The sequence below is a fragment of the Kwoniella shivajii genome, chromosome 10 (genome assembly GCF_035658355.1).
Source record: "Kwoniella shivajii chromosome 10, complete sequence".
In the NCBI taxonomy this organism is placed as follows: Eukaryota; Fungi; Basidiomycota; class Tremellomycetes; order Tremellales; family Cryptococcaceae; genus Kwoniella; species Kwoniella shivajii.
Window position 1 is genome coordinate 67,049 of NC_085917.1, and position 25,512 is coordinate 92,560.

The window sequence follows — 25,512 nt, forward strand, 5'->3', positions numbered from 1 at the left end:
AGGTTATAGCATGATGTGGCATTGTTTCAATATCATCTCATCAGCTTCATGCATTCGCCAATATTGAAGTAGCAATTCCAATAAATGTATGCATATGCACAGATATCGTAGGTGTATGAAATGGTAGATGGAAGATAACAGGAAGAAACTGATAGCACGTGTAACCGAGTTGTACTACTTTGATGGTCTATCTACAAACGACATCGTCTCCGTTGAATCACAGAAGTAGATCGTCAAAATCACTTCCTGGGTTTTGAGCAGGTGGTTTCTGTTGTCCGTGGACTTGAGACTTCTGGGTGGGAGTAGGACCCCAAAGTGAGCTCATAGTCTTCTCCTTTTCAAGGTCTTTTATCGTCTTTGATCCACCTGCTTGCTTATTCGCACTTTGACCTCCCATAGAAGTCAAAGATGACGCGAACAGATCATCGAAAGTTGAAGCTCCACCTGCAGGTCTTGGGGAGATGACCGGAGGGGAAGCAATTGAGGAGGAAGAATACGAAGGTCGAGAAGTCATTGATGGTGCTTGTTGTTGAGGTTGAGCAATCGGTGGAGAAGAAAAGTTGTATTGAGGAGTAGAAGTTGGTTGAGCCCGAGACGCTTGAGGTGCTGGAACAGACGATTGATTGGCATTGAGCAAATTGAAAAGGTTGGCATTTGCATTGGATTGTTGAGGAGGAGCAGCAGCAGCAGGAGCCGAAGGAGCTTGTTGGAAATCATCAAAGTCGTCTATGATCTTCGTCAGCCCTACAACGACCGAAAAAGGAGAAGCGAGCTCACCGTCTCCTCCCAAATTAGGAGCGGCAGCGGGTGCAGAAGCAGAAGCCACTGGAGCAGGTTCATCGTCGAAGTCAAACAAGTTGACTTCTTTTGGTTTCTCAACGTGTTTTTCTTCCTTGGCCACTGGCTTAGGAGGTGCTCTGGTGTTGGCACTGGCGCCCGCTCGACTAGTTGACGCAGTGGTTGTACGACGGGGAGGTTGGTCATCGAAATCATCTGCACCTTCGTATTCATCGAAATCTTGCTTAGCAGTAGTATCCCGGAAGCCTCTTGATGATGATCGGTATTCTAGACATCACGTGTCAGTCATCGGAACCATGTGATATTGCGATTGTAATTACTCACCGTCGCCGTTGTCATAATCCCCTCTTCCATATCTCGAGCCACTTGCACTACCACCACCACCGCCGCCCCCACCACTGACACTGTCGCTTCCGAATCCGCCATATCTACTTCCACTAGTAGTGACAAAGCTCATCCCATTGTCATTTCCACCACCTTGATACTTGTTCTTATTTTGTTTAGCTTTTCGCCTTTCAACTCTGATCTTTTCCACATCGCCGAGAAGAGAAGCGATTTCAGACGAACGATTTCGGACTACATCACAGAGCATGAGTTTAAGCGGTCTGATTCAGGAATCCTGACAAGATACAACGCACCATTGATACCTTGATCTTTACCTTTCTCATCGATATAGTGGAAACTTCTTAACATCTTAATGGTCGATATATGAGCTCGAGCATCATCTACCACTCGCTCGGAACCGTTCTTGACCAGGAATTCTAGCAAGGTGAGAGCCTGTAGAGATAGGAAGTTTAGTTTCCGTCATAAGCGTTTGGCCGACAGACGTGGCTAACCTTGTAGATTTGTCTCCATTCGCGAGCTTCTTTCCTGCACTCGAAAGTCAGCAAATATCCTAAAGCTTCTAATCGACTGGACTCACTCCATGAATCTAGCGTATATGGTTGGCATAATCTCATTGAACTGGGCACTACAGAGACAGTCAGCTAACGCACAATGTCAAAGCGAGATAATGTATTACAAGTTGTGAGTCCTGCATGTAACATGTGTATCAGCTGCTGTTCATACAAAGCTTTGATGGAAGTAGCTCACCCATCCGCAATCTGCTGCATCAACGTTGATGATGCCCCCCTAAGATACAAAATATATGTCAGCTGACATTCCACAATAACGACGGGACACCGCAAGACACTACAACATTGACTTACCAAGGATCATCGTTGGTGGCTTCTCTCACTTTCGCTTCCATCTCAGAAACGTTCAACACCATATTCTTAGCTTGGTTATAGTATGATTTGACATCATACATAGTCAACTGCTGAGCTTGCTTTGTTATACCTATGAAATACATCTCTGATATCAACTTTACAGTTCGAGAAAACCTCGATGAAAGTCGTAGACATGATTCGGTTAGAAGGGAGAGGGTATAGGCCAGGTGACTCACTTTCGAGGTAATCCATGTTGGGCTATCTTTCTGCTGGATCTTTCGATTGAGAGGTTTGTTTCTTTGTCAGAACGAGCTAGTATCTTATTCCAGGGCTGACTGGAGTATTCCTTTGCCTGCTGTGGACGTTCCAGAAAGCTAACTGCAGAATGGATTGAATGGTACTGATGATTGACGATTGATTGTTGGTTGCAGTGGTCTGACGCGACGAGAACAGACCGAATGGGGGGTGAGGGAATGCCACACCCGTCCACGTGGTTTATACTTCCGAATATCACCGTAGCATCCAACTACTCTGTCCATCATTCTGGTCATTCTATCTATCTATCTATCTCTACTTCTGTCTTCCATGACTTTCAAGCTTGTCCTTGTGTGTCTAAACATGTCAACATCAGATATAAAGCCTGATATACTGATATCATCACACGACGAATCACCTTCAGCAGGCACACCGTTCTCTTTCTATCAAGATCAGGAAGAAGAATTCGAGATAGCCGATAGGAAAGATACCTCTTCAGTATGGGCGTTAAAAATACCTAGATTCTTATTGGAAAGATGGGAGATGGTTGAGGAAGCAGGAGTGGAACTCGGTAGCCTGGTAGTAGATAACTCGTAAGTCAAGCTTACTTTCTATTCTTGTCTTCGTTATACGTCTTTCTCGTTCTCGGAGGTGAACGAAGCTGGATCTTGAACATGCTCACTCAGCTACAGATTCATTGGAATGTTCAGCTGATGACTCTTGTGCCTGATATAGAACAACACCAGCACGTATAACACTCAAGCTGACACATCCCGACGACAAACCTTCTTCCCCATCTGAAGCTTCTTCACAAGCAAAACGAATACGATATGATATATCTGTCATACCAGATGAATACAACGTAAATGTTCCCGAAGAAAGAGCTAAGAACCTTTATGTCTTTACTGAAAAAAAGAAGGTATATGGTCCTTCAACTACTTCCGGAACAGCTGAAGGTGACGATGTACCGAAAGTTGGTGGTAAGAGGAAAAGAGATAAAGGTTAGTCTTTCCGATATATTCCATGGTTCTGTCTCGAAACACCATATGTGTGAACTTCGGAAAATCATAACTGATACAAGGCGAATCATCTATAGCACGTCCGAAATTGCTAGCTAAGGTAGATCATGAATGTCATGTTACGCCTGTACAAACTCAAAAATACTTGAAAATACTGGAACAAAGAAGATTAGAAAGTGAACAATCGAAACGGTAGGTGTAACTGGCTCATCTATCAACCAGTCCGGTCGTGAAATTGTGGTCATTCCGCTTTTATTCCTGTGCTTGACTCATTCCAATATTTTGGGTTTCACTTTCATGTGCTCCCGGTCAAGGCTTCTGAACAGTACTGTTGGGCCAAAAACAGTGAAGCTGACTCATCATTCCTTTTTATCAGACCCGTGATGCGAATGGATGACACAGGTATCTCTCAAGCAGAACAGAACCAATTGGCAAGTGGATACAAAAATTCTATTTCTACCTTTGGTAGTCGAATGATTGTAAGTATGCTTTTAACATTTAACTTCGACACCATTTGGAGAATATGGCCTCACCTAAATCGGATATCGTCGGACCAATCACTGACAATACCTCTTTTCACATCAAATATTCGATGATATCAATATCGTCGCTTTCATCCTCTTTCAAATTCGTTTCCCTCACTTTTCACATCGATTCTCCTTCCTATCCTCGCCATGTCCCCGGCAACAGTCATCCGGTAAACAAAATACTGGAGAAAGACATGCTCGATTGGAACGGCACGAACTCACCGATCGAATCTTCTCCTTATTCAAAGAAAAGCCTTATTGGGGGATTCCAGCTCTGAAGATGACCCTGAAACAACCCGATTCATGGTTGAGGGAAGTGTTGAAAGATGTCGCTGAACAGATCAAAGAAGGTAGATATGTTAATATGTGGCAATTGAAGAAATCTTGGAGAGATGGTGAAGGCGAAGGCGACACTGAAATTGGTGCTGAAGGTGAAAGTGACGTGAAAGGTGAAGGAGACGAAGTTGGAGAAGGATTCGATCAAAAACCGATTATAAACGAGGATGACTTGGATGAAGACGAAGATGAAGATGATGACTTTGAAGAAGTTTTAGCATAATGTCCGAATGGTACCTTATCATCCCACCGAATACCACTCATCCCCCATATATCAATAAATCACATAGCGCCAACTTGTTGTAAAACAGAATTTGTACCTTTGTACCCTTCAAGAACATGCATCTTTCGTGACTTGATCATGGATTTCGATCATGTTCATCCCTTACTATACATGTGACCCGCAATGGGATGTCTGGGTAATTCTACGATACAAACTGTCTGATAACCAAAGCGCGAATATATCTATAAACATTCAAGAATTCCAACTCAGTGACGAATTTGTTATTTTTTGGTCCCATAAACAACCATTTCATATACGAGCTACGCTTATGCTCTCAGCCCCGGCTCAACTTTGCCCACACTTCTCCTCCAAGAACTTTTTGAGTGATGTCAAGTCTTCTTCTGTAAACTTGACAACCTCTTCTTCCCCTTCCTCTTCGACAGGATGAATTTCTGCTTGGCTACTTGACCTATCATTTTCTTCAGGCTCTGTAAGGCTCAACAAAAGCTCATCGACCAGGGTGCTGTCTCCTTGAAGCTTTGTCGGATTTACGGATTTAGTAGTGTCGATCTTGTCAGATACGGGCGCGCCTGTTGTAGCTGGATTGGGCATGCCGGAAGCGGTTGGCGTGACAGTCTGTTGTGGTAACTCAGTACCCGAGCTCACCGATCGTTGTAGCTGATTATACGGTATGCCACCTGTAATCGCAATATCTTTCCCTGCGGTACTAGGTTGGACAACTGGGTTTGATTCATCGGACCTCCCTATGGCGCCAACCTGTTGAGTGGGCTGCACAGGCTTTGGTGATTGCGATTTAGTAATACCCGTGTCTTCAGTCCGCTTGAACCACACTCGGTATAGTCTTGTGTCTGTCAATCTACTTTGTTCCATACAGTCCCTTAGCCATTGATCGATGACAATCATCTGACCTCTTTCAAAGGAGGTGATATTTCTGTTGAATTCCCGCTGAGATTTTGGCCTAAAAGGTTGTGAATCCTGTTTGTTCCGATGAAGGACAATGATCGAAGCATCTTTTCGATTACATATTTGCCCTCCCTTCTTCTGCCAAGTGTGACTGTTGTATCAGCCATGAGCCCTGTTTCTAGAGAGAAAAAATCTGAACTCACCTGAATAAAGTCTCTAAGGGGTTTGTCAACGTCCGAGTATATACACAACTTGAGCGGATGACCTGATGTATCAAGGAACATTGGTCCCTGAATTTTATCAGACCGTTCAAGAGGCTTGCAGCTTGACCATGATTTACCTTCAGCATTCGACAATAGAGGCTGAGGGATTATTAGGCTTTGATGAATGCTTGCTTGCTGAGACTGATTCGGAGCAGTCGCGAAGTGTGATGTGGCTTCTGTTGCGGAACTGATTCGCGATGCATTCCAGTAAACCTGCGGTCAAGGCTGACCCCCGGAACCTGACCGGAGGGGAGCAGCAAAACTTTGAGACTGATCGACAGAAGCGTTGGATCGTATGGGGGAATTTGTGTTCCTGACGCTACTTTGTGGTTCTCTTGTGGTAGGATGAGCAAAACGTATGGTTTGACCGGGCGAGGGCGGAGATGGCGTATCACATATGTTATTAACTCCATTCTGAGAGTGCGGTGATATCAGTCGATGTGGAGGAGGCGCTTTCAAAAACGAGAGCATAGTACGTTGGATATATGATGGTGGAAGATGATTTATCTGTGTTGGCAGAGGAGAGGGAAGCGCATGAGTTGAAGGAATCCGTTCCCCAGTGGGTCGAAGGTTGTTTACAGGTTGGGAACCTGATGATATGTTTTGATATTTCCAGCTCATTGAATGACTTTCGTGATTCAACGGTTGTTGATGGGAGGAAGACATATTTTGAAGTGAGGGAACATCACGGGGAGGGACTTGTTGATTGTGTGGCGTTACTAACGTATTCATGACGAGTGCGTTATGCTGCTGGTGTCTTTGTCCATTCTGTTGTTGGGAAGTGGGATAAGGTGACAGTCTTTGATGCAGAGGCAGCGTATATTGATGGTGTCGACCAGGTCGTTCACTAGCACTTATGCCATTCACACGTTCATGCGCAGGGAGATTTTGATAAGCTGTACGGGGAGATCGTAGTCCAGTACTTTCCGTTAAGCTGTGTTGCACTGATGAAGGTAACGAAAGGGGAAGCGTCACACTTCTTGATTGGCTTGGATGAATATTGAGCTTGTTGTATTCTTGAACTTGCATGTCTTGAGCGAACTGACTTTGTCGATGTTGACAAGGCTGGACTGACTGTTGGTGATGATATGATGTCTTGTAATCGTATTGAAATGGTATAGATTCCACTCGAATACCCCCTATATCTGGTTTCGACCAAATATCATAACTTCCTCTATGACTGACATCAGCCCTATTCTCGTTGTTCACTTGCAAGTTTCTAGACCATAATAATAGTACTCACTTTATCCTCCATCCACCCCAATTACCTTCTTCACCCAAATACCGTCTCTCGCTCAAACAAGCATATACCCATTCGCTCGAGACCACCACTTTCCTCCGCTCGCATACCTCGCCGTCTCTCACTGTTTCCTCGAAATACCTGACAAGTAATTCCGCTGACCATAGATTGTTGTGATCGAGGGTTGAAGGATCTTCCCATCTACAATCTGGATTGAGAGGTAACGTATAACCGTGTCTAGGATTAGGATGATTGATGGGTAATATTATTGTATTGACTGAATCGTCTGACGGAATAGGACATAAAGTACCGCCTTGACTCTACCCACCAAGACGACCCAAATCAGCTTTTACCTGATCAGTCAGCAGCTGGGTGTTCCTTCCCTATTGACTGATTTTCGAGGCAGGCAAGTATACATACTGTAGCTTGAACTACTTACCTTGAGTAAACTACCCAGCTCATTGTGATGGATTTCTTCGCCGCCATACACGGGAAGGACGTAAAAGCCCACACCATCAAAAATGGATTCTCTTCCATTTCTTTCCGAATTATTGGTGATCACTGCAGGGTGATCAATCATCGCTGGACTTCTCTCTTTTCAGCCTATATATCAGTCATTGAAGAATATCAACCGTACTATACGTGGTACACCATGAATATGTGAGAAAATATAAAGATGAAATGCATACTGATGGTCGATAGGAATACTACCAAACATGAATGTTATTCACTTGTTTGTGTATATCTTGAGACTGTAAATGTCCGATCAAAATGAACCAGGGAAGTTAAAGTTTCCTACGCACAGGCCATCGGACAATGTCTTGCCACCATCACAGCACAGTTTTCCTCATTCAAAACAAAGTCTACTTTATTCTCTTGTATCATGAGACTGACCTCGAGCTCGTTCCGAGTTAACGAAAAGAACGACAAAGCTGATTAAACAAGGATACATATTGGCATTTCGTCGGGATATTTCTCGTTCACGCGACCATACAGTAGCTCCTCTCCCCTGAGCAGATGGGGTAAAGCAAATGTTCGAATTCGAGACTAAGACGATATCGCAAGAATAAATAATTCTCACGTCAGCCACAAACTTTACGTACATCATCTCATTGATAAGGATTCTGTACAATACGCAATAGAGGTAAAACGAAGCTGCAAGTAGATGGATGTGCTCACTGTCATCATGTGGATTCAGACGATGAAATTGAGATATTGGTTGATCTGGATCATAGTCTGGACCACAGATTTGTACTCAGAATACACTTAGACCAGCGAAAATAGATCTGGAAGTTGCCGGGCGAGAAGGGGGATTTTGTCCGTCTATTTTCATGGCCATATTTAGTACACAATAACACAATGACGAAGGTCCACTGACTTAGAGACACAAACAAGCAGTATGTACAGTACACAGATGATCGAAAAATGAGAAAGAGACAGAATGAAAGATACCAAGTTCATGTTGACCGTTCTGTTACATTTATCGATAGTTAACGACACAGTCATTCGGAGCTGGACCGCTGCGAAACCTTGTTCGCGTCTTTTCTGCCATTCTGGATTCATCAGAATTACTGCACACTAATGACAATATTTTCTCGGATAGAATTGGTAGTCGTATCATAAAACTTCGTACAAGAACAGTGTACATACGTGTAGCGTAACTGCTTGAACTCGGAACTTTCCTACATATATGTTACGGAGAATATCATTAAAACCATACAAGGACCGAATCATTACCGCTCTACAAGGACAACATGGTACAACCAGAAGTGAAAGTTACAAAAGTATTACATCATACAGTGGAAATTTGAGAGGTCACGAAGTTCACATTACTACCGATTTCGAAATCCTCGGCAGCTACGATTGATTCGAGTGAGTTACCTGGTTGTTTCCGTCGACGCTGGATTGCGCACCACCATTCTCGGCCTGTTTCATCTCATCCAGGATGCCAATAATGGCTGACTTGTCTTTCATCCATATTTCCTTCCAACGCCAACGGGTCCTGCCTTGGTATTCTGAGGTAAGGTGATCCCAAACCTGGTCAACACTCCATTCTGGATGTCGGAAATGGGTCCGAGCCATGATCATCCAGCAATGTGTATAGAGCGGCATTGGCTTTTTGTCTTCCACCGATATGATCGACGAGTAAGGCTGAAGCTCCTGAGAAGAGTCCATTGAAGAGATAATACCAGTTTGCAATGAAGTAGAAGATGACTGATTGGAGGGATGGAATGGAGGAGTCAAAGCGGACAAAGAAGACTGATATAATGAGGGTCCAGATGCAGATGGAAGTAAAGAGACCAGGCTTGAGGATCCACATGGGGCGGTCAAGATGGGGAATTGAGGTTGAGAAGGTAATCCCATTTCGCGGACGAACAAGGGAGGAATCCGGTCGGAGACTGTTGTGAAGCCTGAATGTCTCCATTGCTGTGCCGGAGGTTGATTCGAGCTCTGAGCATCACTAGCAGCATGATTTTGTAAAGCCGAGGACTGAGCGGGAACGTTGATGACAGGAGGACCGTCGGGGTGAGATGGAGGTAGGGAATATTGCGGCTCCGATTGGGAGGGATTGCTGATCTCCTCTGGTTGGGTCGGCTGACCAAGGAACAATTGACGGATGCTGGAGGGTGCGACTTGAGGATCGAATGCTCTGGGCAACTGTGACATCCATTTTGCCAATGCTGGCGTCGTTGATCCTGGTCGGGGACGGTTAGCTCGAGACCGAGGGGAGAAGTACAGAGGCGTGGTATCAAGGTTCCCCTGATGATTTTCCCCAGAGACGGGAAAGCTATTTCCAGGGTGAGTCAAATTTGAATAGTCATCCAATGGTTGATCTGAAAGGGTTTGATGATCCGGTGACTGTCTAGGCGCAAGTCGTAATAAGGGAGCATGTGAGAATAGCTCAGCAAGGCTAGGAATACCGTTGTTTCCTGCGTACGGGTCTTCGCGATTGTGACACGGGGCAAAGGCGGTGAGATCGGGTGCGCTATGCCAAACACTGGTTCATGTTCTCGTTAGTGAGATGTGCAAAGTAGGGATACGAACACTCACGTAGAGACAGGTGGCACATCTGGGATAAAATTGCCGTTGTATCTAGCTGGGATGGGCGCGGGAGCAATGTGGACAGTTGAAGCTAGAGAGACAGATCTTGGTTTGGAATTAAGGGGGAATTCATAGCTAGAAATAGGGACTGCTGGATGAGAGGGAAAGGGTGGAATTTGCGTGTTTCTGAAATCAACCATGTCATGATTAGATACTGTAGTAGGATCGGCCACAGGTAGGCTATCGATCCTTATGATTTCGTCGAAAGAAAGGAATTCCGGATCGTCAAATGTACAGCTGGAAATTTGGAATACAGTCAATCATCAATTCTACCACACTAAGATGATATAACAAAAGTTGAGATGACTTACCGGATTCTCCATCCACCCCAATTATCTTTTTCAGTCATGAGTCTACCTTCTCTCATGCACTGCACGACCCATTCATGTTTGAGTATGACCTTGTCAGAACCATACTCTTGGAACAAATTTGGAATAGTCCGTGTACCAATCGGATTTGTACCGAGATATCCAATGTGACGTGGGGTCGCTTGCGACTTGACATCGTTGGTCGATGTGGTAAGGATGAATGTGGTCATACCGGCAGGATCATATGTTATTTGACCTCCATTTGCCTAATAAAGGGTTATTTCATGAAATCTCACGTCAGCCACATTCTGACACGATTTACCGTATCAAAACTAGGATGCAAAGACCTACCGTTAACACTTTCTTTGCATCCTCCATTCTCTGCTTGATTGTTTCTAGACTGATGTTCTTACCGCTCCCTCCTGATTGGATGCAGAAGGTGAGACCAGTAAATAGTGATCCGTTCATGTTATGTGCTGTGTATGTATTTTATGTATTGGATAGTGAGGAAATCGGGAATCGTTGATTATTTTTATTCTTATTTTTTTTGGACTGCACTGTGTTTGTCTCTGTGAGTATATTCAAGTTGATAACAATATACAAGAATGCCAGGGTATGTTACAGAGAAAGAGAATTGAGAATTAGGATATGAGGATGAAGGAAAAAGAAAGAAGAAAGAGGAAAAGATGAATGACTGGAGGTTGTTTATATATATGCTTTCACCATCCAACTTGGTTTGTCTTTCTTTCGCTTCAATTTGACCATGATAAAGTTTTCGCCTCAAACACAGGAACGCAATCCTTGTTCGCAGTCTTTCTCAAGTCTTTTTACAATTCTCAGAGGAGCAGGGTGCACGAAACTTTGTTGCATGTTATTTCAATCCATGCAGATCAAGATACTATACAACTCAATTTGACTATATGCTACTATTCGATATTATAGGTTACCGACATACTGTACAAGCAAATACTGCGGAATAGGAAACCCAAAAAGAAAAAAAGAACCACAAAAAGTATGCTATAAAATACTACGCTACAATGTGTTGTCAATCGACCTAGTCTATGCTTGGGTTTGACCTTCTACGAGATATTTCTGATAATATCGAGCTGAATCTTCTCAATGGAAGTACGGTGTCTTTGAAAAAGACTTGCCCACCCAGAAGCTTTTCTACCATCGTACTTGGTTTCTAACTCAGCCCAAAGAAGGGACTGGGGAGCTTCAGGATGAGCTACGAACTGTCGAGCGATGATACCAAATGCTTGTGATTGGTTGGGCTTCATGCGCTTGGTAGACTTGTCAGGCATGGAAGTGGATCTTTTCTTGGTGATCGGAGAGAGATTTTCTCGTTGGACTCTCCTATACTCCTGAATTATGGAAGCGGTAGGCTGGGAAACGGACCTTTGTGGGAATGGGAAAGCATGGTGAGTGATTGAGGGTCTGGCGGAAAAGGGGCTAGCTGAAACTGGTGTTGGCGGGAGATGATCCTGCACTGGCGACTGGTGATAGCCGAGGTTCAGAGAAAGGTCAAGGGTGTGCTCCTTCCTCTTCGGCGTGAGGACCACAGTAGAGGAAGGTCCGTCAAGAGTGTCCGCATCTCTGTCGAAGATGATGGATGGGTCAGCTTGGGAACACCGCTCGACACACCTCGAGGACATAGGAAGAGGAAACATGATGACTCACCGATCAGACTCCATTGCACTCTCATCATGTCCTTCCGCTTCGTCATCGGAGTTCAGGCAGTCCAAATCACTATCATTGCCCGAGACTTCAACGCCTATATTACTAGTCTCGTCCGGAGACGGTGCTGGAGTGAATAAAGGACTTCGAGCTCTGGATTCTTTATCTGATAAACTCAATTGACAGCTTCCTACTGAAAACGATGATGGTTCATCGTCTTGCTGAGCAGGATGAGGAATGATGTTACCTTCCGAAGAATATGGGGGAGATATAAGTCTGTCGTTGGTGGATGATCGGACAGGAGGTTCTTGAACGGTGGTATTGAGGGTGTCAGTGACTGAGTTAGAGCTTGTATGGACCGTAGAGGTAGAAGGAAGTGTTCTCCTGGTTGAGCTTCCATTGGCAGGTACTTGGTCTTTGACAGAGGCTACTGAGTTGGACGTTTCGGTGACGATTGGAAGGTATCTATACAGAGATCCGTCTTCGCAACCAGATGGAAACCTTTCCGCCCATGTGGTTGCAGGTCCTTCTGTATCTGGAGCTGGATTGTATGAGCGCCTATCCAGCCGAGAGAACCATGCGGGAGAGAAGTCCGGAGGTCTGATTGTCGAAGATGAATCATCCGTATACCTTCCTCTATATAAGAGTATCGTCAGCATCCACCGAATGGTGTCATGGTCTAAACTCATTCAATTTATCATGAACATGACTTACCTGATTCTCCACCCACCCCAGTTTGACCTTTCTTCTAAAACTCTATTCCTCGCAACACAGTCCATTATCCATTCTTTTCCAAGTACAACTTTATGCCTTGACCAAACTTCCTCTCCTGACGCATTGATGATACCCCCAAAATTTGCTACTAAGTTGTATGTCGCCCAACCGTTTCTATCCAGCCAAGCTGGTTCATATGTTGTTGAGTTTGACCTTTGTAGATTCAACACATAATCCTTTGGCCAACTTCTTGTTGACAATAAAATGATGTGGGATACATGTGGATCAGCTGGCGAATTAGATAGCCTTCCTCCATGTTCCTATAGATTATATCTCTTGTCAGCTCACTTCCTTCTGCGACGACTCTGACCTCGTGCTCATCTCATGAAGTGAAGTGAAGTGAAGTGAAGTAAAGTGGATCACTAACCAGAATAGAGTGTTTGATGCTCTCCTTGATTTCCCTCAAAGCGTCCAGCTCGAATGGGCGATAAGCCTTGTTGACGAGTATCTGTTGAACGTAGAAAGTGAGGCCATCAAACAGAGTACGATTTCTTGATGGGCGTGAGTGATCGAAACTTGACTGGAATGATCGAGACATTATCCACACAGGAGTATTCTCTCGCACAAGGAAGTGGAATTCAGACCACTGTTACAAGAAAGGGTATAATGTCATTCAGACTAGTACAAGCCTGTTGAAATGACAATGGAATGAGGAATGTAGAAACGAAATGATTTACATTTTCGACGTTGACTGATATCATTGTGTTTATACCTCGACTTTTCGTTGACCCATATGTTCATATGAAATATGATGAAACGCCTCGGAGCATATTTCTCAACTTGTTTTCGCTCCTCCTGAAACTTTAATTCCCCTAAAACCCTTTATCTCATTTGGTGATTCATTAATCAACCTCATCACCTCATTGGAACGGTCAAGGGTCATTTCGTGGGATCCGCATATCTGGATGTCTGGGGGAATGTGTAGACCTGTCCGGGCCTGAGATTGTCGAAAGACAGACGATCATGCGCGCTGTAATGCTTTTCCTTGGCTTCTTGGTCACGCTCCTGTGTCCGGAAGACGCCCTACATTGAGGAGAAACTGGGATCACTAACTCTACGCATGAGTAATGCGATTGACCATCATAACAAAAGCCACGCAAAGACAAGTGCATACCTTACAAAAGGTACCATTCTTTATAACGCGTAATCCATAAACTCCGTTACTTATTCCTGATATTCACTGTCTGTATCATTATCGTCGTCGCTAACCAAGAAGTCCAAGTCATCATCATCATCATCATCACTTTCATCCTCTACATCAACCTCCATGTGATCGTCTGATCCCGGAAATTTGAGTCCTAGATCTCGGAATTTCCTCCTCAATTTAGATTCATGTCTGGTAAAGAACTTTGCCCAATCTCGTTGAGTATGCTGTAATCCAAAACCTCGTCAGCGTTGATGGCTCCTAGTAATATACGGTTCCGAGAACCAGAACCAGAAAATACCAATTGGAAAAGAAGTGACAACTCACTTTATGACGTAAAGTCCTTAGAAACTTTGCCCGTGTACAATTTTTGGGATCCCATAGTCTTAGTTCTGACACCAGGAGAGCCAACAAATCGTCCACCTCTTTAGCTTTTTTGATTGCGTTCGCTCTTTGTTCAGACTTTGATCGGATGTTCAGCTGATTCGTCGCCGGCGTCTACGAAGCATCATGATTAGTCAGATTATCCATTACTTACCAGTACGTAATTTGCAAGCCTCATAGTCTAGGGAATCGACTTACAGTGGAGCTCTGTGCTGAGAGCTCGTTTGAGCGGCTGAAATCTGACGTGGGGTCTGAGCAGACACGTCTGGCGTGGACGTTGGACGAAGTGACAGTGTGGCTATTCATTTTTCGTTTTCTACCATTTGGTTCCCGTGTATCAGATATTGACGTGACAGAAGGCTTTGGTGAAGGCAAAGAGCTCTGGGCCAGCGATACGGGTAACAGCGCCAGAACGGGCGTATAATCACTGACGAAGACTACGCTATCATCGTCATCGACGTCATCATCTCTGACAGTATCCTCTATTTGAAGGCCATTGTGGTCGATTTGCCTATTGTCTCCGTGCTCAGCTTGTGATGTATCGTCGTCAATCCGTACTTCGTGCGAGATCTTGTATGAATCTTCATCTGCTAGAGATCCGTCCTTCATACTCTCTTCTACCCATTTAGATGACAACACAGTCTGGAATGCCTGTAGATTCAGTTTATCTACACACGATTGCTCTTCTGTCGTAAGTTGAGCTTTGTGGTATTGTCGATTGATTATGATATAGTGAGCATAGTCTATGGGAAAGATAAGGCCGCCGCCGCTCTATCCCACGTAGAAATGACGGGGTCAGCGGATCTAGCGTATGTGAAGGGTGAAGGTCTGCTTCAACTCTGTGTGCGAAATTGCCCACTTACCTTGATACAGAACTCTGTGGCGAAATTGTCACCATGTACAAAGAACGTCATTGGTTTGCCTCCAGTAACGAACAATTTTCCAGGTTCAACAGAGGACTGGTTGGCCCTATTAAAGTTTGAAGAGCTGCCACGAGATGATGTTGAGTCAGCGGAAACGTTTGACTGCGAGGGAGGTGAAGGAGATGGGCTCGGTATGGCAGGCGGCGTATGGGATAGTCTATACAAGCAAAGTTTCATGAAAGCATCCCGCATATTAGCATCTCCTTCCATTATTAAAACGATGGCGTCGAGCGTACCTCTGTATCATGGGAACGTTGGTGCCAGTCTCATGAGTTATGGTCGCCGTTGGGTATACCTTCTTTCTGGGATCCAGTGCAATGGCATGTTGTGTCATTATAGGTTCTATCTCCACCGAATCTCTATTGGACACAGGCGTCATTGGGATATTGACAGTCTGAGGAAGGTCTTCAATCACAATTACTTCGGGAGTCGGCTCATCTGGAACGGCACTTCGCGAACGTAACGTTAAAGATTTATTCAGATTTGACCACCTATTCGGTCTACTGAGTACAGGTGATGGGATTTGGTTATTTGACGTGAAGTGGCTCGGTGGATTGTAGGCATTCCAAGATGGCGGTAAAGCCCAATCTGCAGTACCAGTCGGAGCAGATCGAAATTGGAAACCGGGAGGAAGAGATGTTGATGATCCTGTAGCTATCGATTTGGCGAAATTACGATGTTCCCTCGAAAGGTTTTTCCCACTCATCTCAATAGCTTGTATCGCAATCGATCGAATTTTGTGTAAAGACGCATGACAATTCTCGGGTAGAATCCTTCCGCTGAGTTTCATAATGAAGAGCACAATATGGGTGAGGCATTTCAGCTCTTGGCACTTGTTTGACTGGGTAGTGAGGATCGCTCTGCTCTAATCGTTCACACTATCGCAGCGAGTGGCAAATCTGGAAATATTTGCCATACAGTATGGAACGAATGATGCGTAAAACTCACCGTAATATCTGACCTGCCCAATCGTAATCCTCATTTAAGATCTCTCCTTCCTTCATACATTTACCAATCCATGAAAATCTCAAAACAGGTTTTATCACTTTTTGAAAAATCATATCTTCTTGACATCCTTCAGCATTAGGATTATAATTACTATTTATATTTTCACTGAAGAATAAAACTAAATTCGGTACATCCCAACCATCTTTAGTGCTATTTACACATCCCAGCATTTTCAACCTGAATTCTTGTTTTTGTTTTTGTTTTTCATTTTCATTTTCGCTCTGATCTTGCATTTGATCTTGATTACTCGTATTCCAGTAAATATAATCTTTATAACGAGTCAGCGTTCTGAATGGGGTCGTATTGATATTGATGTTGATTATGCTGTTCTCATTGAAATCTCGGTTTTTCGATTCTTTGTCCGGCGGTACTAGTATATGTGTCACTGTTGGATCGGTAGGTGAAGAAACTATATCACCTCCGTTTATCTGGAACAACCATATATAAGCCAAAGAATTCATAGAATGATAATATCACTCACAATGATATCGCACACAGCCTGTTTCTCACGATACCCTTCACCTCTATAATCTCTCTTATATTCATGTACATAAAACACCATACCATCGAATAAACCAGGTCGATTGTCTCGAATAATTCGTTTCACAGGATTCCCCTCACTACTGCTTGTACTAACACTTAGGGAGAATGAAGACATTATATGCAGCTAAAAAGTGAGGATCAATGATACTAGGGGTCAACTACTTGTATGTTTTTGAACAGCACACCTTGTACAAGAATAAACAAGAAGCACGGGAAAAAGAGAATTATCAAGAACGACACGGGGCTGCTCGGTTGCTTGGTTATTTATATGCTATGTTCCACAGCCTGGGATCCCAAATTGAATCCAGGAGATAACATGTCAAAGCGGACCATCTCGGGGTTATCAACCAACAGAAGATACATAGAACCCCTCAATCTGGACGGACAGGAGACCTTTCAACAGAACCACAAATATGAAAAACATCAACAACATCCATCACCAAAATAGTTTGTGTGTTCAGCCCCTGGAAGGAACAATAAAACGCGAGTGTCCGAGCGTTTTATATGTTTCGAATATCGATCGAACTTTGATCCGTTCAGGGATTCTGCATCCGACCGAACAAATAAAGCAAACGGCCCAAAAAGGGGACAGAGGTAGGATTCATCAAGTCGTAATATGAGGAGAGAATACAAGGGGAAAATGTCGGTCAACGAAACGCAAAAGGTAAATTTGTCCCAAACGATCAGATGAGTTGTGTATAGCTTGATACTTCGACACAGGCGGGAGCGGGAACATGATTTGCTGTGAGATCGAATCGAATCAAATCAAACCTCCACATCATGAGTCAGATTTGGAGGATATTTCTCCATACTACTGAAGTAGTACAAAAACTATTTACTTCAAAAATATTTACCCTTGCAGCATCTTTCTATATGTAACTTCGATACCTTCCGGCTCTCTACCTAGATAATCTTTCAGATGAGATGTGACAGTCGATGCTTCACCGTGTCGGATCGCTTCAAAAGCCGTTGCCCATCGTCTATTAAGCTCGACCGAATCGGATTTGGGCACAACTCCAATCCTGACCACGTAGTCTTCCACGGATTGCGACTCGATCCTCACGTTCTTCTCAACGGTTTTGGAGAAGATAGCAGCTGTATCGTTCAGACTATGTGTTTTTGTACCCGTGAAGAAGATGAGCTTGTTGATGAAAGCGAATGAATTTGGATCGCGATCATATTCAGCTATGAGATTAGCTGTTGCTTCTCCCAATTCATCTCTCTTCGCCCATGGTATACCTGGTCCGCGCCCATCGTGGGGAATACGAATCTTGAGCTCTTTGTCTGCGGAAGCTTGGGCTTCTTTGAGATTGAAATTCGCCGTGTAGATCGGATAGCTTTCGGTATAAAGACCTTGTCGAATGATCGTATATGAGAATGTGGGAGAGACCAAAGACTCAAGATATGCTTCAGTGTCGAGATGAGCAAGCATCACATGTGGTTTGTAAGTCGGTTCACCTTCTCGAGCAAATGCAAGTGAAGAGTAGAAAACGTGTTTGACACCTTGAGATATCGCGGCATCTATCGCTGCTTTGGCGACCTGTAATCGGAATCGGAATTGGAATTGGAATTGGATTATCAGCTAAAGAACCGAGATTGCAGGGAAATATGAATATGCTAAGCTCAGCTTACCTTGACCCGGTGTTCATGCTGGAAACTAGGATAAGAAATTAGATTCAAAGCATCTACACCTTCGAATGCGCCTTTCAATGAATCTGGATCATCAAAGTCTCCTTTACGAGTTATCGCACCCGAATTTGCTTCTTTATCGAGCTTGTCGGGTGAGCGCGACACGAGGACCACCGAGCTTGGATCAACTTTTGCTGTATGGAGGAGATGTGAAAGAGTTGCTCCTCCAAGTCCTCCAGCTGCTGGGAATATGGCGATTTTCATTTTAAATCAGATGTATGGAATTGGCGCAGTGATAGGTCAAGGTTGATTTATGCAGTAGTGTACGTTGTGAAGCATCGTCAATGCTGCGTTGTAAGAAGAATATATATGTTACAGCCTCCACTTCCTTTCATCACCTCCACCAAGGTACCTTGCATCGCATGAATAAGCACATGATCGCGCTTACTAAAAATCATATTCGTTATGTTATCCAAGTTGTATATTATTTCTTGATAGAACTACATGCACAACCTTGAAGTGAGCCTATCAAGCGCTGGGTCTCTCGAATTAAGGGTTAAGGGTCCAAGAAGCTACAGTAATACGAAGCGAAGACATAAGCCTCTATAACAAACTTTACTGCTTGGCACGACAATTTCGCGCTCCAAGTTACCTAAACGTGTTTCTCTCTTCCACCTTTATTCAACAACAATCACTTCCACTGTTCATGCTGTATGATACAGCTCTCACAATACCCCCCTTACCATCAAAGTCCTCGTCGCTATCCAACTCTTCGCCCAATGCCAATACCAAAGATTCATCTGTCTGCACTTTTTCCTGCGGCTGCTCACTGTAATGGAGTGAACACTTGTTTGCAGTGGTCTGATTCCAGAAACTCATCCTGTGAGCTAGCCGATAGCTCTTACTACACAATGCGGTAGATATGCGTGGCGGATGATAGATCGCTGCCCGCTCACAACGAGATTCTTCAACAGGAAGATTAGCTTCCGAAAATATATCTTGCTACAGTTGTGTACGACATGTCAGCGTTGATCTGTTCGTAAATGAACTGAGGTGTGAGCCAGCCAGCACCCACCGTTCGTTTGATCGATCTCACAGCAGCGGATCTGTGAGTTGTCGTATATATTTTCGAGAGCCAGATCGAATATCTTTCTTCGGGTAGAAGGGTCCCAGCCGCAAAGGAATCCCCGATCCATTTTGACGATAACACTCTCTGTGACCTTCCAAAAGCTTGCTGGAATAGAGCCGTTTCTTCGGGTGTAGTCGGTACCAGTGATCCAGGATGATTCTCGAAACGTGTAAATACAACTATGTCTGCGTTTTTGGCGTTGGTCATCAGACCACCATGTTTCTACAGCAGGTCATTGATAAGCTTTTAGTATCCAAGCAATGCTGACTCATTACTCACTTCAATATCATGCGCGAGCCGTGTGGCGGGACCATGTATATACAATTTGAGTGATTGACCATTAATGGGATTCCGAAAGATGGTATTGGGGGAGGTGACGGAAGCAGGTGAATCAACGGTCGCACGAGAGGAAGATGGAGAGAATAGTGTATTTTCAATAGGTGTTTCAGGAGCATCTGGCATGTCTGTAAACTCAAGTCCAGGAGCCGGGCTTGACGATAAAGTCATATCATCCTCATCAAATATAGATAAACCATAATCCGAACTCATTTCAATCTGCTTTTCGGAGAATTTCTCCTGTTGATCGTTATCAGGAATCTGCCACTCATCAGATATAGAGAAACCATCTTCTGACCTCGGCTCAACTTGCTTTTCCCCCGTCTCTCCCTGTTCATCTTCAGTAAGGTTCTCCCATTCATCGAATATAGATAATCCGTCATCTGAGTTCAGCTCGACTTCCTTTTCCACGAATCCTTTCGAGTGGTATTCAGTAGACATCTGCGACTTTACAGCGGTTGAGCGTTTGGTGGTGGTCTCCTCTACTTCAGCTTGCAGATCTCCGTATGAACCATTACTTCGGGATAGCTCATCGGAGTTATATTCGAGTATCTGCACAATGCTCGGTCGAGAAGGCGATAGATCAGCAAGTTTAAGCTTTTTATTTGAAGCGGAAGCAGGAGTATTCTCAGGTAACAGCTCATTTGACAACTCGATCCTAAGTGCTCTCCCAGCAGGTGAAGTGGAAGCTGCGACAGGATGTTGTGAATGGGGATTGATGCAATCTTCTGGGGCAATTGGTGATAAGTCCGAAACAACGCTACTCCTCCGAGGATCTCGAGAGAGGTCGTAGAACGCAAAGTCAAGATTGGTGATTGATCTTTTATAGGAAATAATAGGTTTGTATTCTGCTTGTTGGATTGGAAGATCGTTGCTGGATGAACCGCTACTTGGCATTGATGACCAAGATGGACTACTGCAAGGGATGATTGGCGAGAAATGGGGATTATGTGAGGGCTTGGAGGATGTTTTGATGCTGTGAGAAGGACTCATTATATCTGGAGGATCCTGATTCAGATTCTGGCCATCTTTGGCAGTCGAAATATATGTCGTGGTTTGGAATCCGATTTGTCTTGCTGTTGAACTCGAGTATCCGACTGCTCTTTGTCTAAGTTCATCGAAACAAAGAACCATTTTGAGCTTTCACAGATAGTTTCGTTCGGAGTTGTTCTGAGAGGAAACTCACTTCACTCTACATCCACCCCAATTATCTTTCTCACTTAGTATCCTTCCAGCCTTCAAGCAATCATCTATCCAGCCTATCCTCAAGATTACTTTGACTACATCCCGCTGATCGCTCTCGTCTCCAATCTTATTCTCATTATGTTCATCTTTATCTTCTTCATCGGAAGGTAGAAATACCGAATGATTCAAGTGATCCGCATGACCGTTAAGCCAGTCGTTATCATGCATAGTATCTTCTTCACAGTCCAATCCTGATCCAGACGTGTAGGTGTCTGCTGTGATTTTGCTTTTTGATAACAACTTGTCTCCGTCTAAGGGAATATCGTGTATTAGGATATAATCGATATGTGCTGAATCTGAATCATGAAGTATACGTCCTCCGTTAGACTGCGAAGTGATGAATAGAGTTAGCTCATTCCTTCTGATCAAAGCTAAGAACGAGTTCGAAGCAATTAGGTGTTTCGAGATGAGACAGAGAAGAGATATGGATGATCACTGACCTGTATGAGTTTCTTCCATCGTTCATTCTTCTCCCGATATTTCGTTATAGCATTCGCAGGTGATACGATGTAAAACCCTTTATTTTGGAAGATGTCATTACTGGACATGGTTTCAGGAGATGACAACCCTTCAGATGATCTTGATATTTTTTGGTTTTTTCACAACACAGCGAGTCGGATGACAAAACCATAAGAGTTACAAGAGTTAATCGATAGAGTCAATGATCATGTAAGCGGTGAGTATCAAGTAAAGTCATTCGTTCTCCCTTTTCTCTTTCTTTTTGTCAGTTTCAATTTCATAGTTACCTGACAATGAAATAATGAAAAATGAAACACATGGCGAAAAGGATGGGGGCAGTGGGTCAATGCGTTGTGTGTGTGTGTGTGTGTGTGTGTGTCATCTCTCCACATCTTTTTCATCTTTTGCTTCATTTCTTTATATTATACTACTGTCAAATATCAATATGTATATATCCATATACCTTACATACAGTATCCCATCTCATCTATCGTTTCGTGATCTTTTGTCCTTTTCATCTCACTCACAACCTTTCTTCCCTTCAATCATATCAAAGAACCACCCTGATTCTGACCTTGACCTGATTGATTTTGATTTTGATTGAACATTCCGAATTGGCTCATCTGATTTTGTGGCTGAATCTGCTGCTGCTGCGGTTGGAATTGGTTGTTTTGACCGGCGAACGGACTGGTGCTACCAGATGCACCATTACCGAACCCAGTTTGTTGAGCATTCATTCCACCACCCATACCTCCTCCTGCTCCATTGGTCGAATTGAAACCTAAACTACCAAAAGTAGATTGTCTGAATGGGTTCGCTGCACCTGTTGCTTGAGGACTCAATCCTTGATTCATCATGTTAGTACCTGTACCTGAACTTTGGTTGAAGAGATTTCCATTTCCGTTTCCTTGTTGGTTATTTGTCATCGGTGAAGGCGAGGAGAATGGGTATCCCGTAGATTGAGTTGTTAATCCACCACCTTGTCCACCCAGACCTGGTGATTTGGTGGGAGTTGACCCTGATCCTGGTTCCGAGATGGGTGGTAGGGAGTCTAATAACTGAGAACCGAATGAACTTGTCGGTTTGAATGGTTTGATGGCACTTCCACCATATCCAGTTTGTTGAGGTTGTAAAAATCCTGTAGGCTGCGAGGATAATGAGGTTGCACCTGTAGGTTGTGATGACAACGAATTGGAACCGAATAGGGAAGTTCCAGTTGAAGTGGAATTCGAACCAGATCCTATTCCTGTGCCTGCTCCTGTTCCTGTTCCAGAACCGAATTGTGACAAGAAATCGTCATTACCGTTGGACTTGGACGAATCAAATGTGAAGGCAGATGCTATATCGGCCATTCCCGTTCCACCGTTGGCTTGTGGCTGTTGCTGTTGCTGTTGCTGTTGCTGTTGTTGGCCCCCCTGCTGCTGCTGCTGCTCTTGACCATTCATATTTCCCCATGGTGATGAACCCATAGATTGCTGATTCATATTGCTACCTCCCATTAACAAATCGTTCATCGTTGGACCTTTTGGCATTTGAGGTACAGGTGGAATACCCCCAGCAGGGGCGAATGGGTTTTTAGATCCTGTTACTTGAGCTGTTAAGGGTTTAGGTTCTGCATTATTGGTACTTGTAGCAGGAGTTGAACCTGGTCTTTGAATCTGTCCAAATCCGTTGACGTTATTATGTCCAAAGGCGTTCATACCTGTCTGCTGTGATTTCATGTGGGTATTGAATGGCGAAGAAGGTTGTGACATTGCACCTGAAGGTCCTATGGAGGTGTTGAGCATCATACTTTGTCTGAAAGGATTTGCACCTGTAGCTTGAGGTTGTAAGAATCCAGTTTGTTGAGGTTGCATGAATCCAGTTTGTTGAGGTTGAACGAATGGTTGATTGGGACCGGGACCTGATGATTGAGGGAAAGGAGGCTGTCCTTGTATGCCAAATGCCATAGCTCCTGTCTGTTGTGGTTGCATGAACGGTTGTTGTTGCTGTTGTTGTGGGAATCCGGTCATCTGAGGTGGCATAAATCCTGTTTGTTGTGGTAACATCATTGATTGTCTGAAAGGATTAAATTGTTGGCCGTGCATAGTCATTTGAGCATAGTTCATTCTGTAATTTTGAGTCAAAGTCAGCTATCGCGATCTGAAGATGTACAGCCTAGCTTACTGTTGAGGGGGTCCACCAAACATCGTTGGTTGTGATTCAGTTTGTATCGAATCAAAGAAATCTTGTATCTTCCGGGATGATCCTGGAGGAGCAGAGGATGGTGGTGGAGAAGAAGGTGGTGCAGGTGCAGAGATCAATTGAGATGAAGATGAGTCGGCAGGTTTTGTTTCTTGTTTGGGTGCAGAAGGAGCTGTAACATCTCATTAGCTCTTAGACCGTTGTCTTCTCATGTAAAAGAGGTGACTTGCGAGCAGGCGACGGGTCCCTTCCTGTACTTTTCCCTTCAACGACTCCCAAACTCTTCTTGTATTCCATTCTATTATTCTCGAAATTAGGATCATTCAGGTATTCCTCCAAAGCTTTCACCAATCCTGTAGGAGCATGTTTCAAATTTGGTACAGGTACATTGACTACATGATTTAGCTTTCTTGCGACTCCTAAGTAATCAACTACACGATCTGTTTGCTTTATGAAAGATTTATAAATGTCGAAGGATTCAGATGCGTCGTACTTTGACATTTCGAAGTAATGTTCTGGAAATGGTGCATCCTGAGGTTAGCTTGTTCAGAACATAGAGGAATCGCTATCGGATAAAGAAAGGGATCAAGTAGGACACAAGTCAAATACTCACCAAGGATATTACAAACACCCTCATTACCAGCTTGGAATAGCACTAGAAGATCCTTGACTAACATTCTGAAAGCGAGGACTGTATTTTCATCTCTCAAGTCGTCATCATAGAACTGGTCATATCAAGTCAGCAAGCGGAAACTGAAAAGCACCAAGAATGAAGAGAAAACGTACTTTGCACAAAATCAGACTATCTAGAATATTTTGGACTTGTTTGACTTCTCTTAATAATCCTTTTTCGACGGGTAAATGTCTTAATCTTCTCGCTTTGGCTATATGTGCTTGAATCAGCATACGGTGTGAGAAGTGTCATTGGACTTGTAAACCTTACCTCCAGCTCCTTGACCATCACTTCTCCTATTTGACTCGGTTTGTACTCTGACTAAATCATGTTTTATATCTTTGTAACTCTTGATCCTTGAATCAAGGTATGAAGCGTACGCTGACATACTTGCAGGGGGTTGAAAACCTATAAAATGAACAAGTCAGCTATCGCCAAGATGGATGATATGGTTTTGACTCAAATGATGGTAATCGTCACAAATTGTGGGGAAAGTTGATTTACCTTCCCAATGTTGTCCAGTGATATTCCTCAATTTTAGCGAATCCTGCTTTGATAACACGTCTAATAGTTGATCGGTTGATCCTGATCTGATCATCTGATGTAATGTCAATAAAGCTTTGAATACCACCTATATATGAATGAAGCTGTCAGTTCAATTTCAATGACTGCTTGAGGAGGCTGTGATGTTGAAAAAACCGGGTAAAAAGAACAAACAGACTAACCACCGCATTGGCCTCTCTCAATCTTAATGATAGAGAACGAATTATGTCTTGCAGCGATCCATCATCCGAGTATGTCGCTGCTATTAGAACACTGGAGAAGACGTTAGAGGCTGTGTATGGGATAGAAGGAATGAAACATCCCCGGGATTGGGATGGATGAATGAACAGATTAACGTACTCGACATACTAAGAGATAGCGAACAAACAACCGTCAGTATATATCCTATCCAGCCTGGAGATGTAGATTATACGGATACAGACTCGGTATAGACTGCCAGAACATGATAGAAGTTAGCAGAAAGTGGACTCACTTTTGCTTTGGGCGGTGCATTCTTTGGTTTACATGCCAACTTGACAATCTTATCGTAATTGTGCGACATGATATCCAGTGATTTGTGTCCAGCGTATAGATAGGGATCAACAGCGACTGTTCAAATAGGTGCTTAGTCTTGTGAAGAGTCGGATCCTATTGTCCA

The 25,512-nt window shown here is 43.8% G+C and overlaps 9 protein-coding genes across 9 annotated transcripts; 1 reads left to right on the forward strand and 8 right to left on the reverse strand.

Moving 5' to 3' along the window:
* Positions 1-217: 217 nt before the first annotated feature.
* On the reverse strand, positions 218-2,258 carry IL334_006926 (uncharacterized protein; the record flags this gene model as incomplete). Its single annotated transcript, XM_062938623.1, has 9 exons — positions 218-726; positions 778-1,065; positions 1,123-1,374; positions 1,437-1,575; positions 1,635-1,668; positions 1,721-1,768; positions 1,891-1,929; positions 2,007-2,136; positions 2,243-2,258. 9 exons carry the CDS (start codon positions 2,256-2,258, stop codon positions 218-220), a joined length of 1,455 nt encoding a protein of 484 aa, XP_062794674.1.
* A 366-nt stretch (positions 2,259-2,624) lies between these two features.
* Positions 2,625-4,366, forward strand: IL334_006927 (uncharacterized protein; the record flags this gene model as incomplete). Its single annotated transcript, XM_062938624.1, has 5 exons — positions 2,625-2,854; positions 2,997-3,262; positions 3,358-3,472; positions 3,657-3,759; positions 3,971-4,366. The coding sequence occupies 5 exons, from the start codon at positions 2,625-2,627 to the stop codon at positions 4,364-4,366; spliced, it is 1,110 nt and encodes a 369-aa protein (XP_062794675.1).
* Positions 4,367-4,711: 345 nt separating this feature from the next.
* IL334_006928 (uncharacterized protein) lies at positions 4,712-7,373 on the reverse strand (the record flags this gene model as incomplete). The annotated part of the gene is made up of 5 exons (XM_062938625.1): positions 4,712-5,428; positions 5,494-5,740; positions 5,798-6,727; positions 6,797-7,113; positions 7,233-7,373. 5 exons carry the CDS (start codon positions 7,371-7,373, stop codon positions 4,712-4,714), a joined length of 2,352 nt encoding a protein of 783 aa, XP_062794676.1.
* A 1,277-nt stretch (positions 7,374-8,650) lies between these two features.
* Positions 8,651-10,581, reverse strand: IL334_006929 (uncharacterized protein; the record flags this gene model as incomplete). The annotated part of the gene is made up of 4 exons (XM_062938626.1): positions 8,651-9,779; positions 9,845-10,132; positions 10,207-10,469; positions 10,555-10,581. The coding sequence occupies 4 exons, from the start codon at positions 10,579-10,581 to the stop codon at positions 8,651-8,653; spliced, it is 1,707 nt and encodes a 568-aa protein (XP_062794677.1).
* Positions 10,582-11,282: 701 nt separating this feature from the next.
* On the reverse strand, positions 11,283-13,192 carry IL334_006930 (uncharacterized protein; the record flags this gene model as incomplete). The annotated part of the gene is made up of 4 exons (XM_062938627.1): positions 11,283-11,799; positions 11,884-12,516; positions 12,595-12,914; positions 13,022-13,192. 4 exons carry the CDS (start codon positions 13,190-13,192, stop codon positions 11,283-11,285), a joined length of 1,641 nt encoding a protein of 546 aa, XP_062794678.1.
* Positions 13,193-13,818: 626 nt separating this feature from the next.
* On the reverse strand, positions 13,819-16,771 carry IL334_006931 (uncharacterized protein; the record flags this gene model as incomplete). The annotated part of the gene is made up of 7 exons (XM_062938628.1): positions 13,819-14,025; positions 14,126-14,296; positions 14,381-14,953; positions 15,046-15,262; positions 15,342-15,884; positions 16,054-16,541; positions 16,595-16,771. The coding sequence occupies 7 exons, from the start codon at positions 16,769-16,771 to the stop codon at positions 13,819-13,821; spliced, it is 2,376 nt and encodes a 791-aa protein (XP_062794679.1).
* A 735-nt stretch (positions 16,772-17,506) lies between these two features.
* Positions 17,507-18,549, reverse strand: IL334_006932 (uncharacterized protein; the record flags this gene model as incomplete). The annotated part of the gene is made up of 2 exons (XM_062938629.1): positions 17,507-18,196; positions 18,289-18,549. The coding sequence occupies 2 exons, from the start codon at positions 18,547-18,549 to the stop codon at positions 17,507-17,509; spliced, it is 951 nt and encodes a 316-aa protein (XP_062794680.1).
* A 715-nt stretch (positions 18,550-19,264) lies between these two features.
* IL334_006933 (uncharacterized protein) lies at positions 19,265-21,543 on the reverse strand (the record flags this gene model as incomplete). Its single annotated transcript, XM_062938630.1, has 4 exons — positions 19,265-19,636; positions 19,694-20,858; positions 20,937-21,322; positions 21,436-21,543. 4 exons carry the CDS (start codon positions 21,541-21,543, stop codon positions 19,265-19,267), a joined length of 2,031 nt encoding a protein of 676 aa, XP_062794681.1.
* A 456-nt stretch (positions 21,544-21,999) lies between these two features.
* On the reverse strand, positions 22,000-25,416 carry IL334_006934 (uncharacterized protein; the record flags this gene model as incomplete). Its single annotated transcript, XM_062938631.1, has 9 exons — positions 22,000-23,563; positions 23,621-23,810; positions 23,869-24,153; positions 24,252-24,363; positions 24,425-24,522; positions 24,582-24,719; positions 24,816-24,942; positions 25,037-25,222; positions 25,348-25,416. 9 exons carry the CDS (start codon positions 25,414-25,416, stop codon positions 22,000-22,002), a joined length of 2,769 nt encoding a protein of 922 aa, XP_062794682.1.
* Between the last annotated feature and the right edge of the window lie 96 nt (positions 25,417-25,512).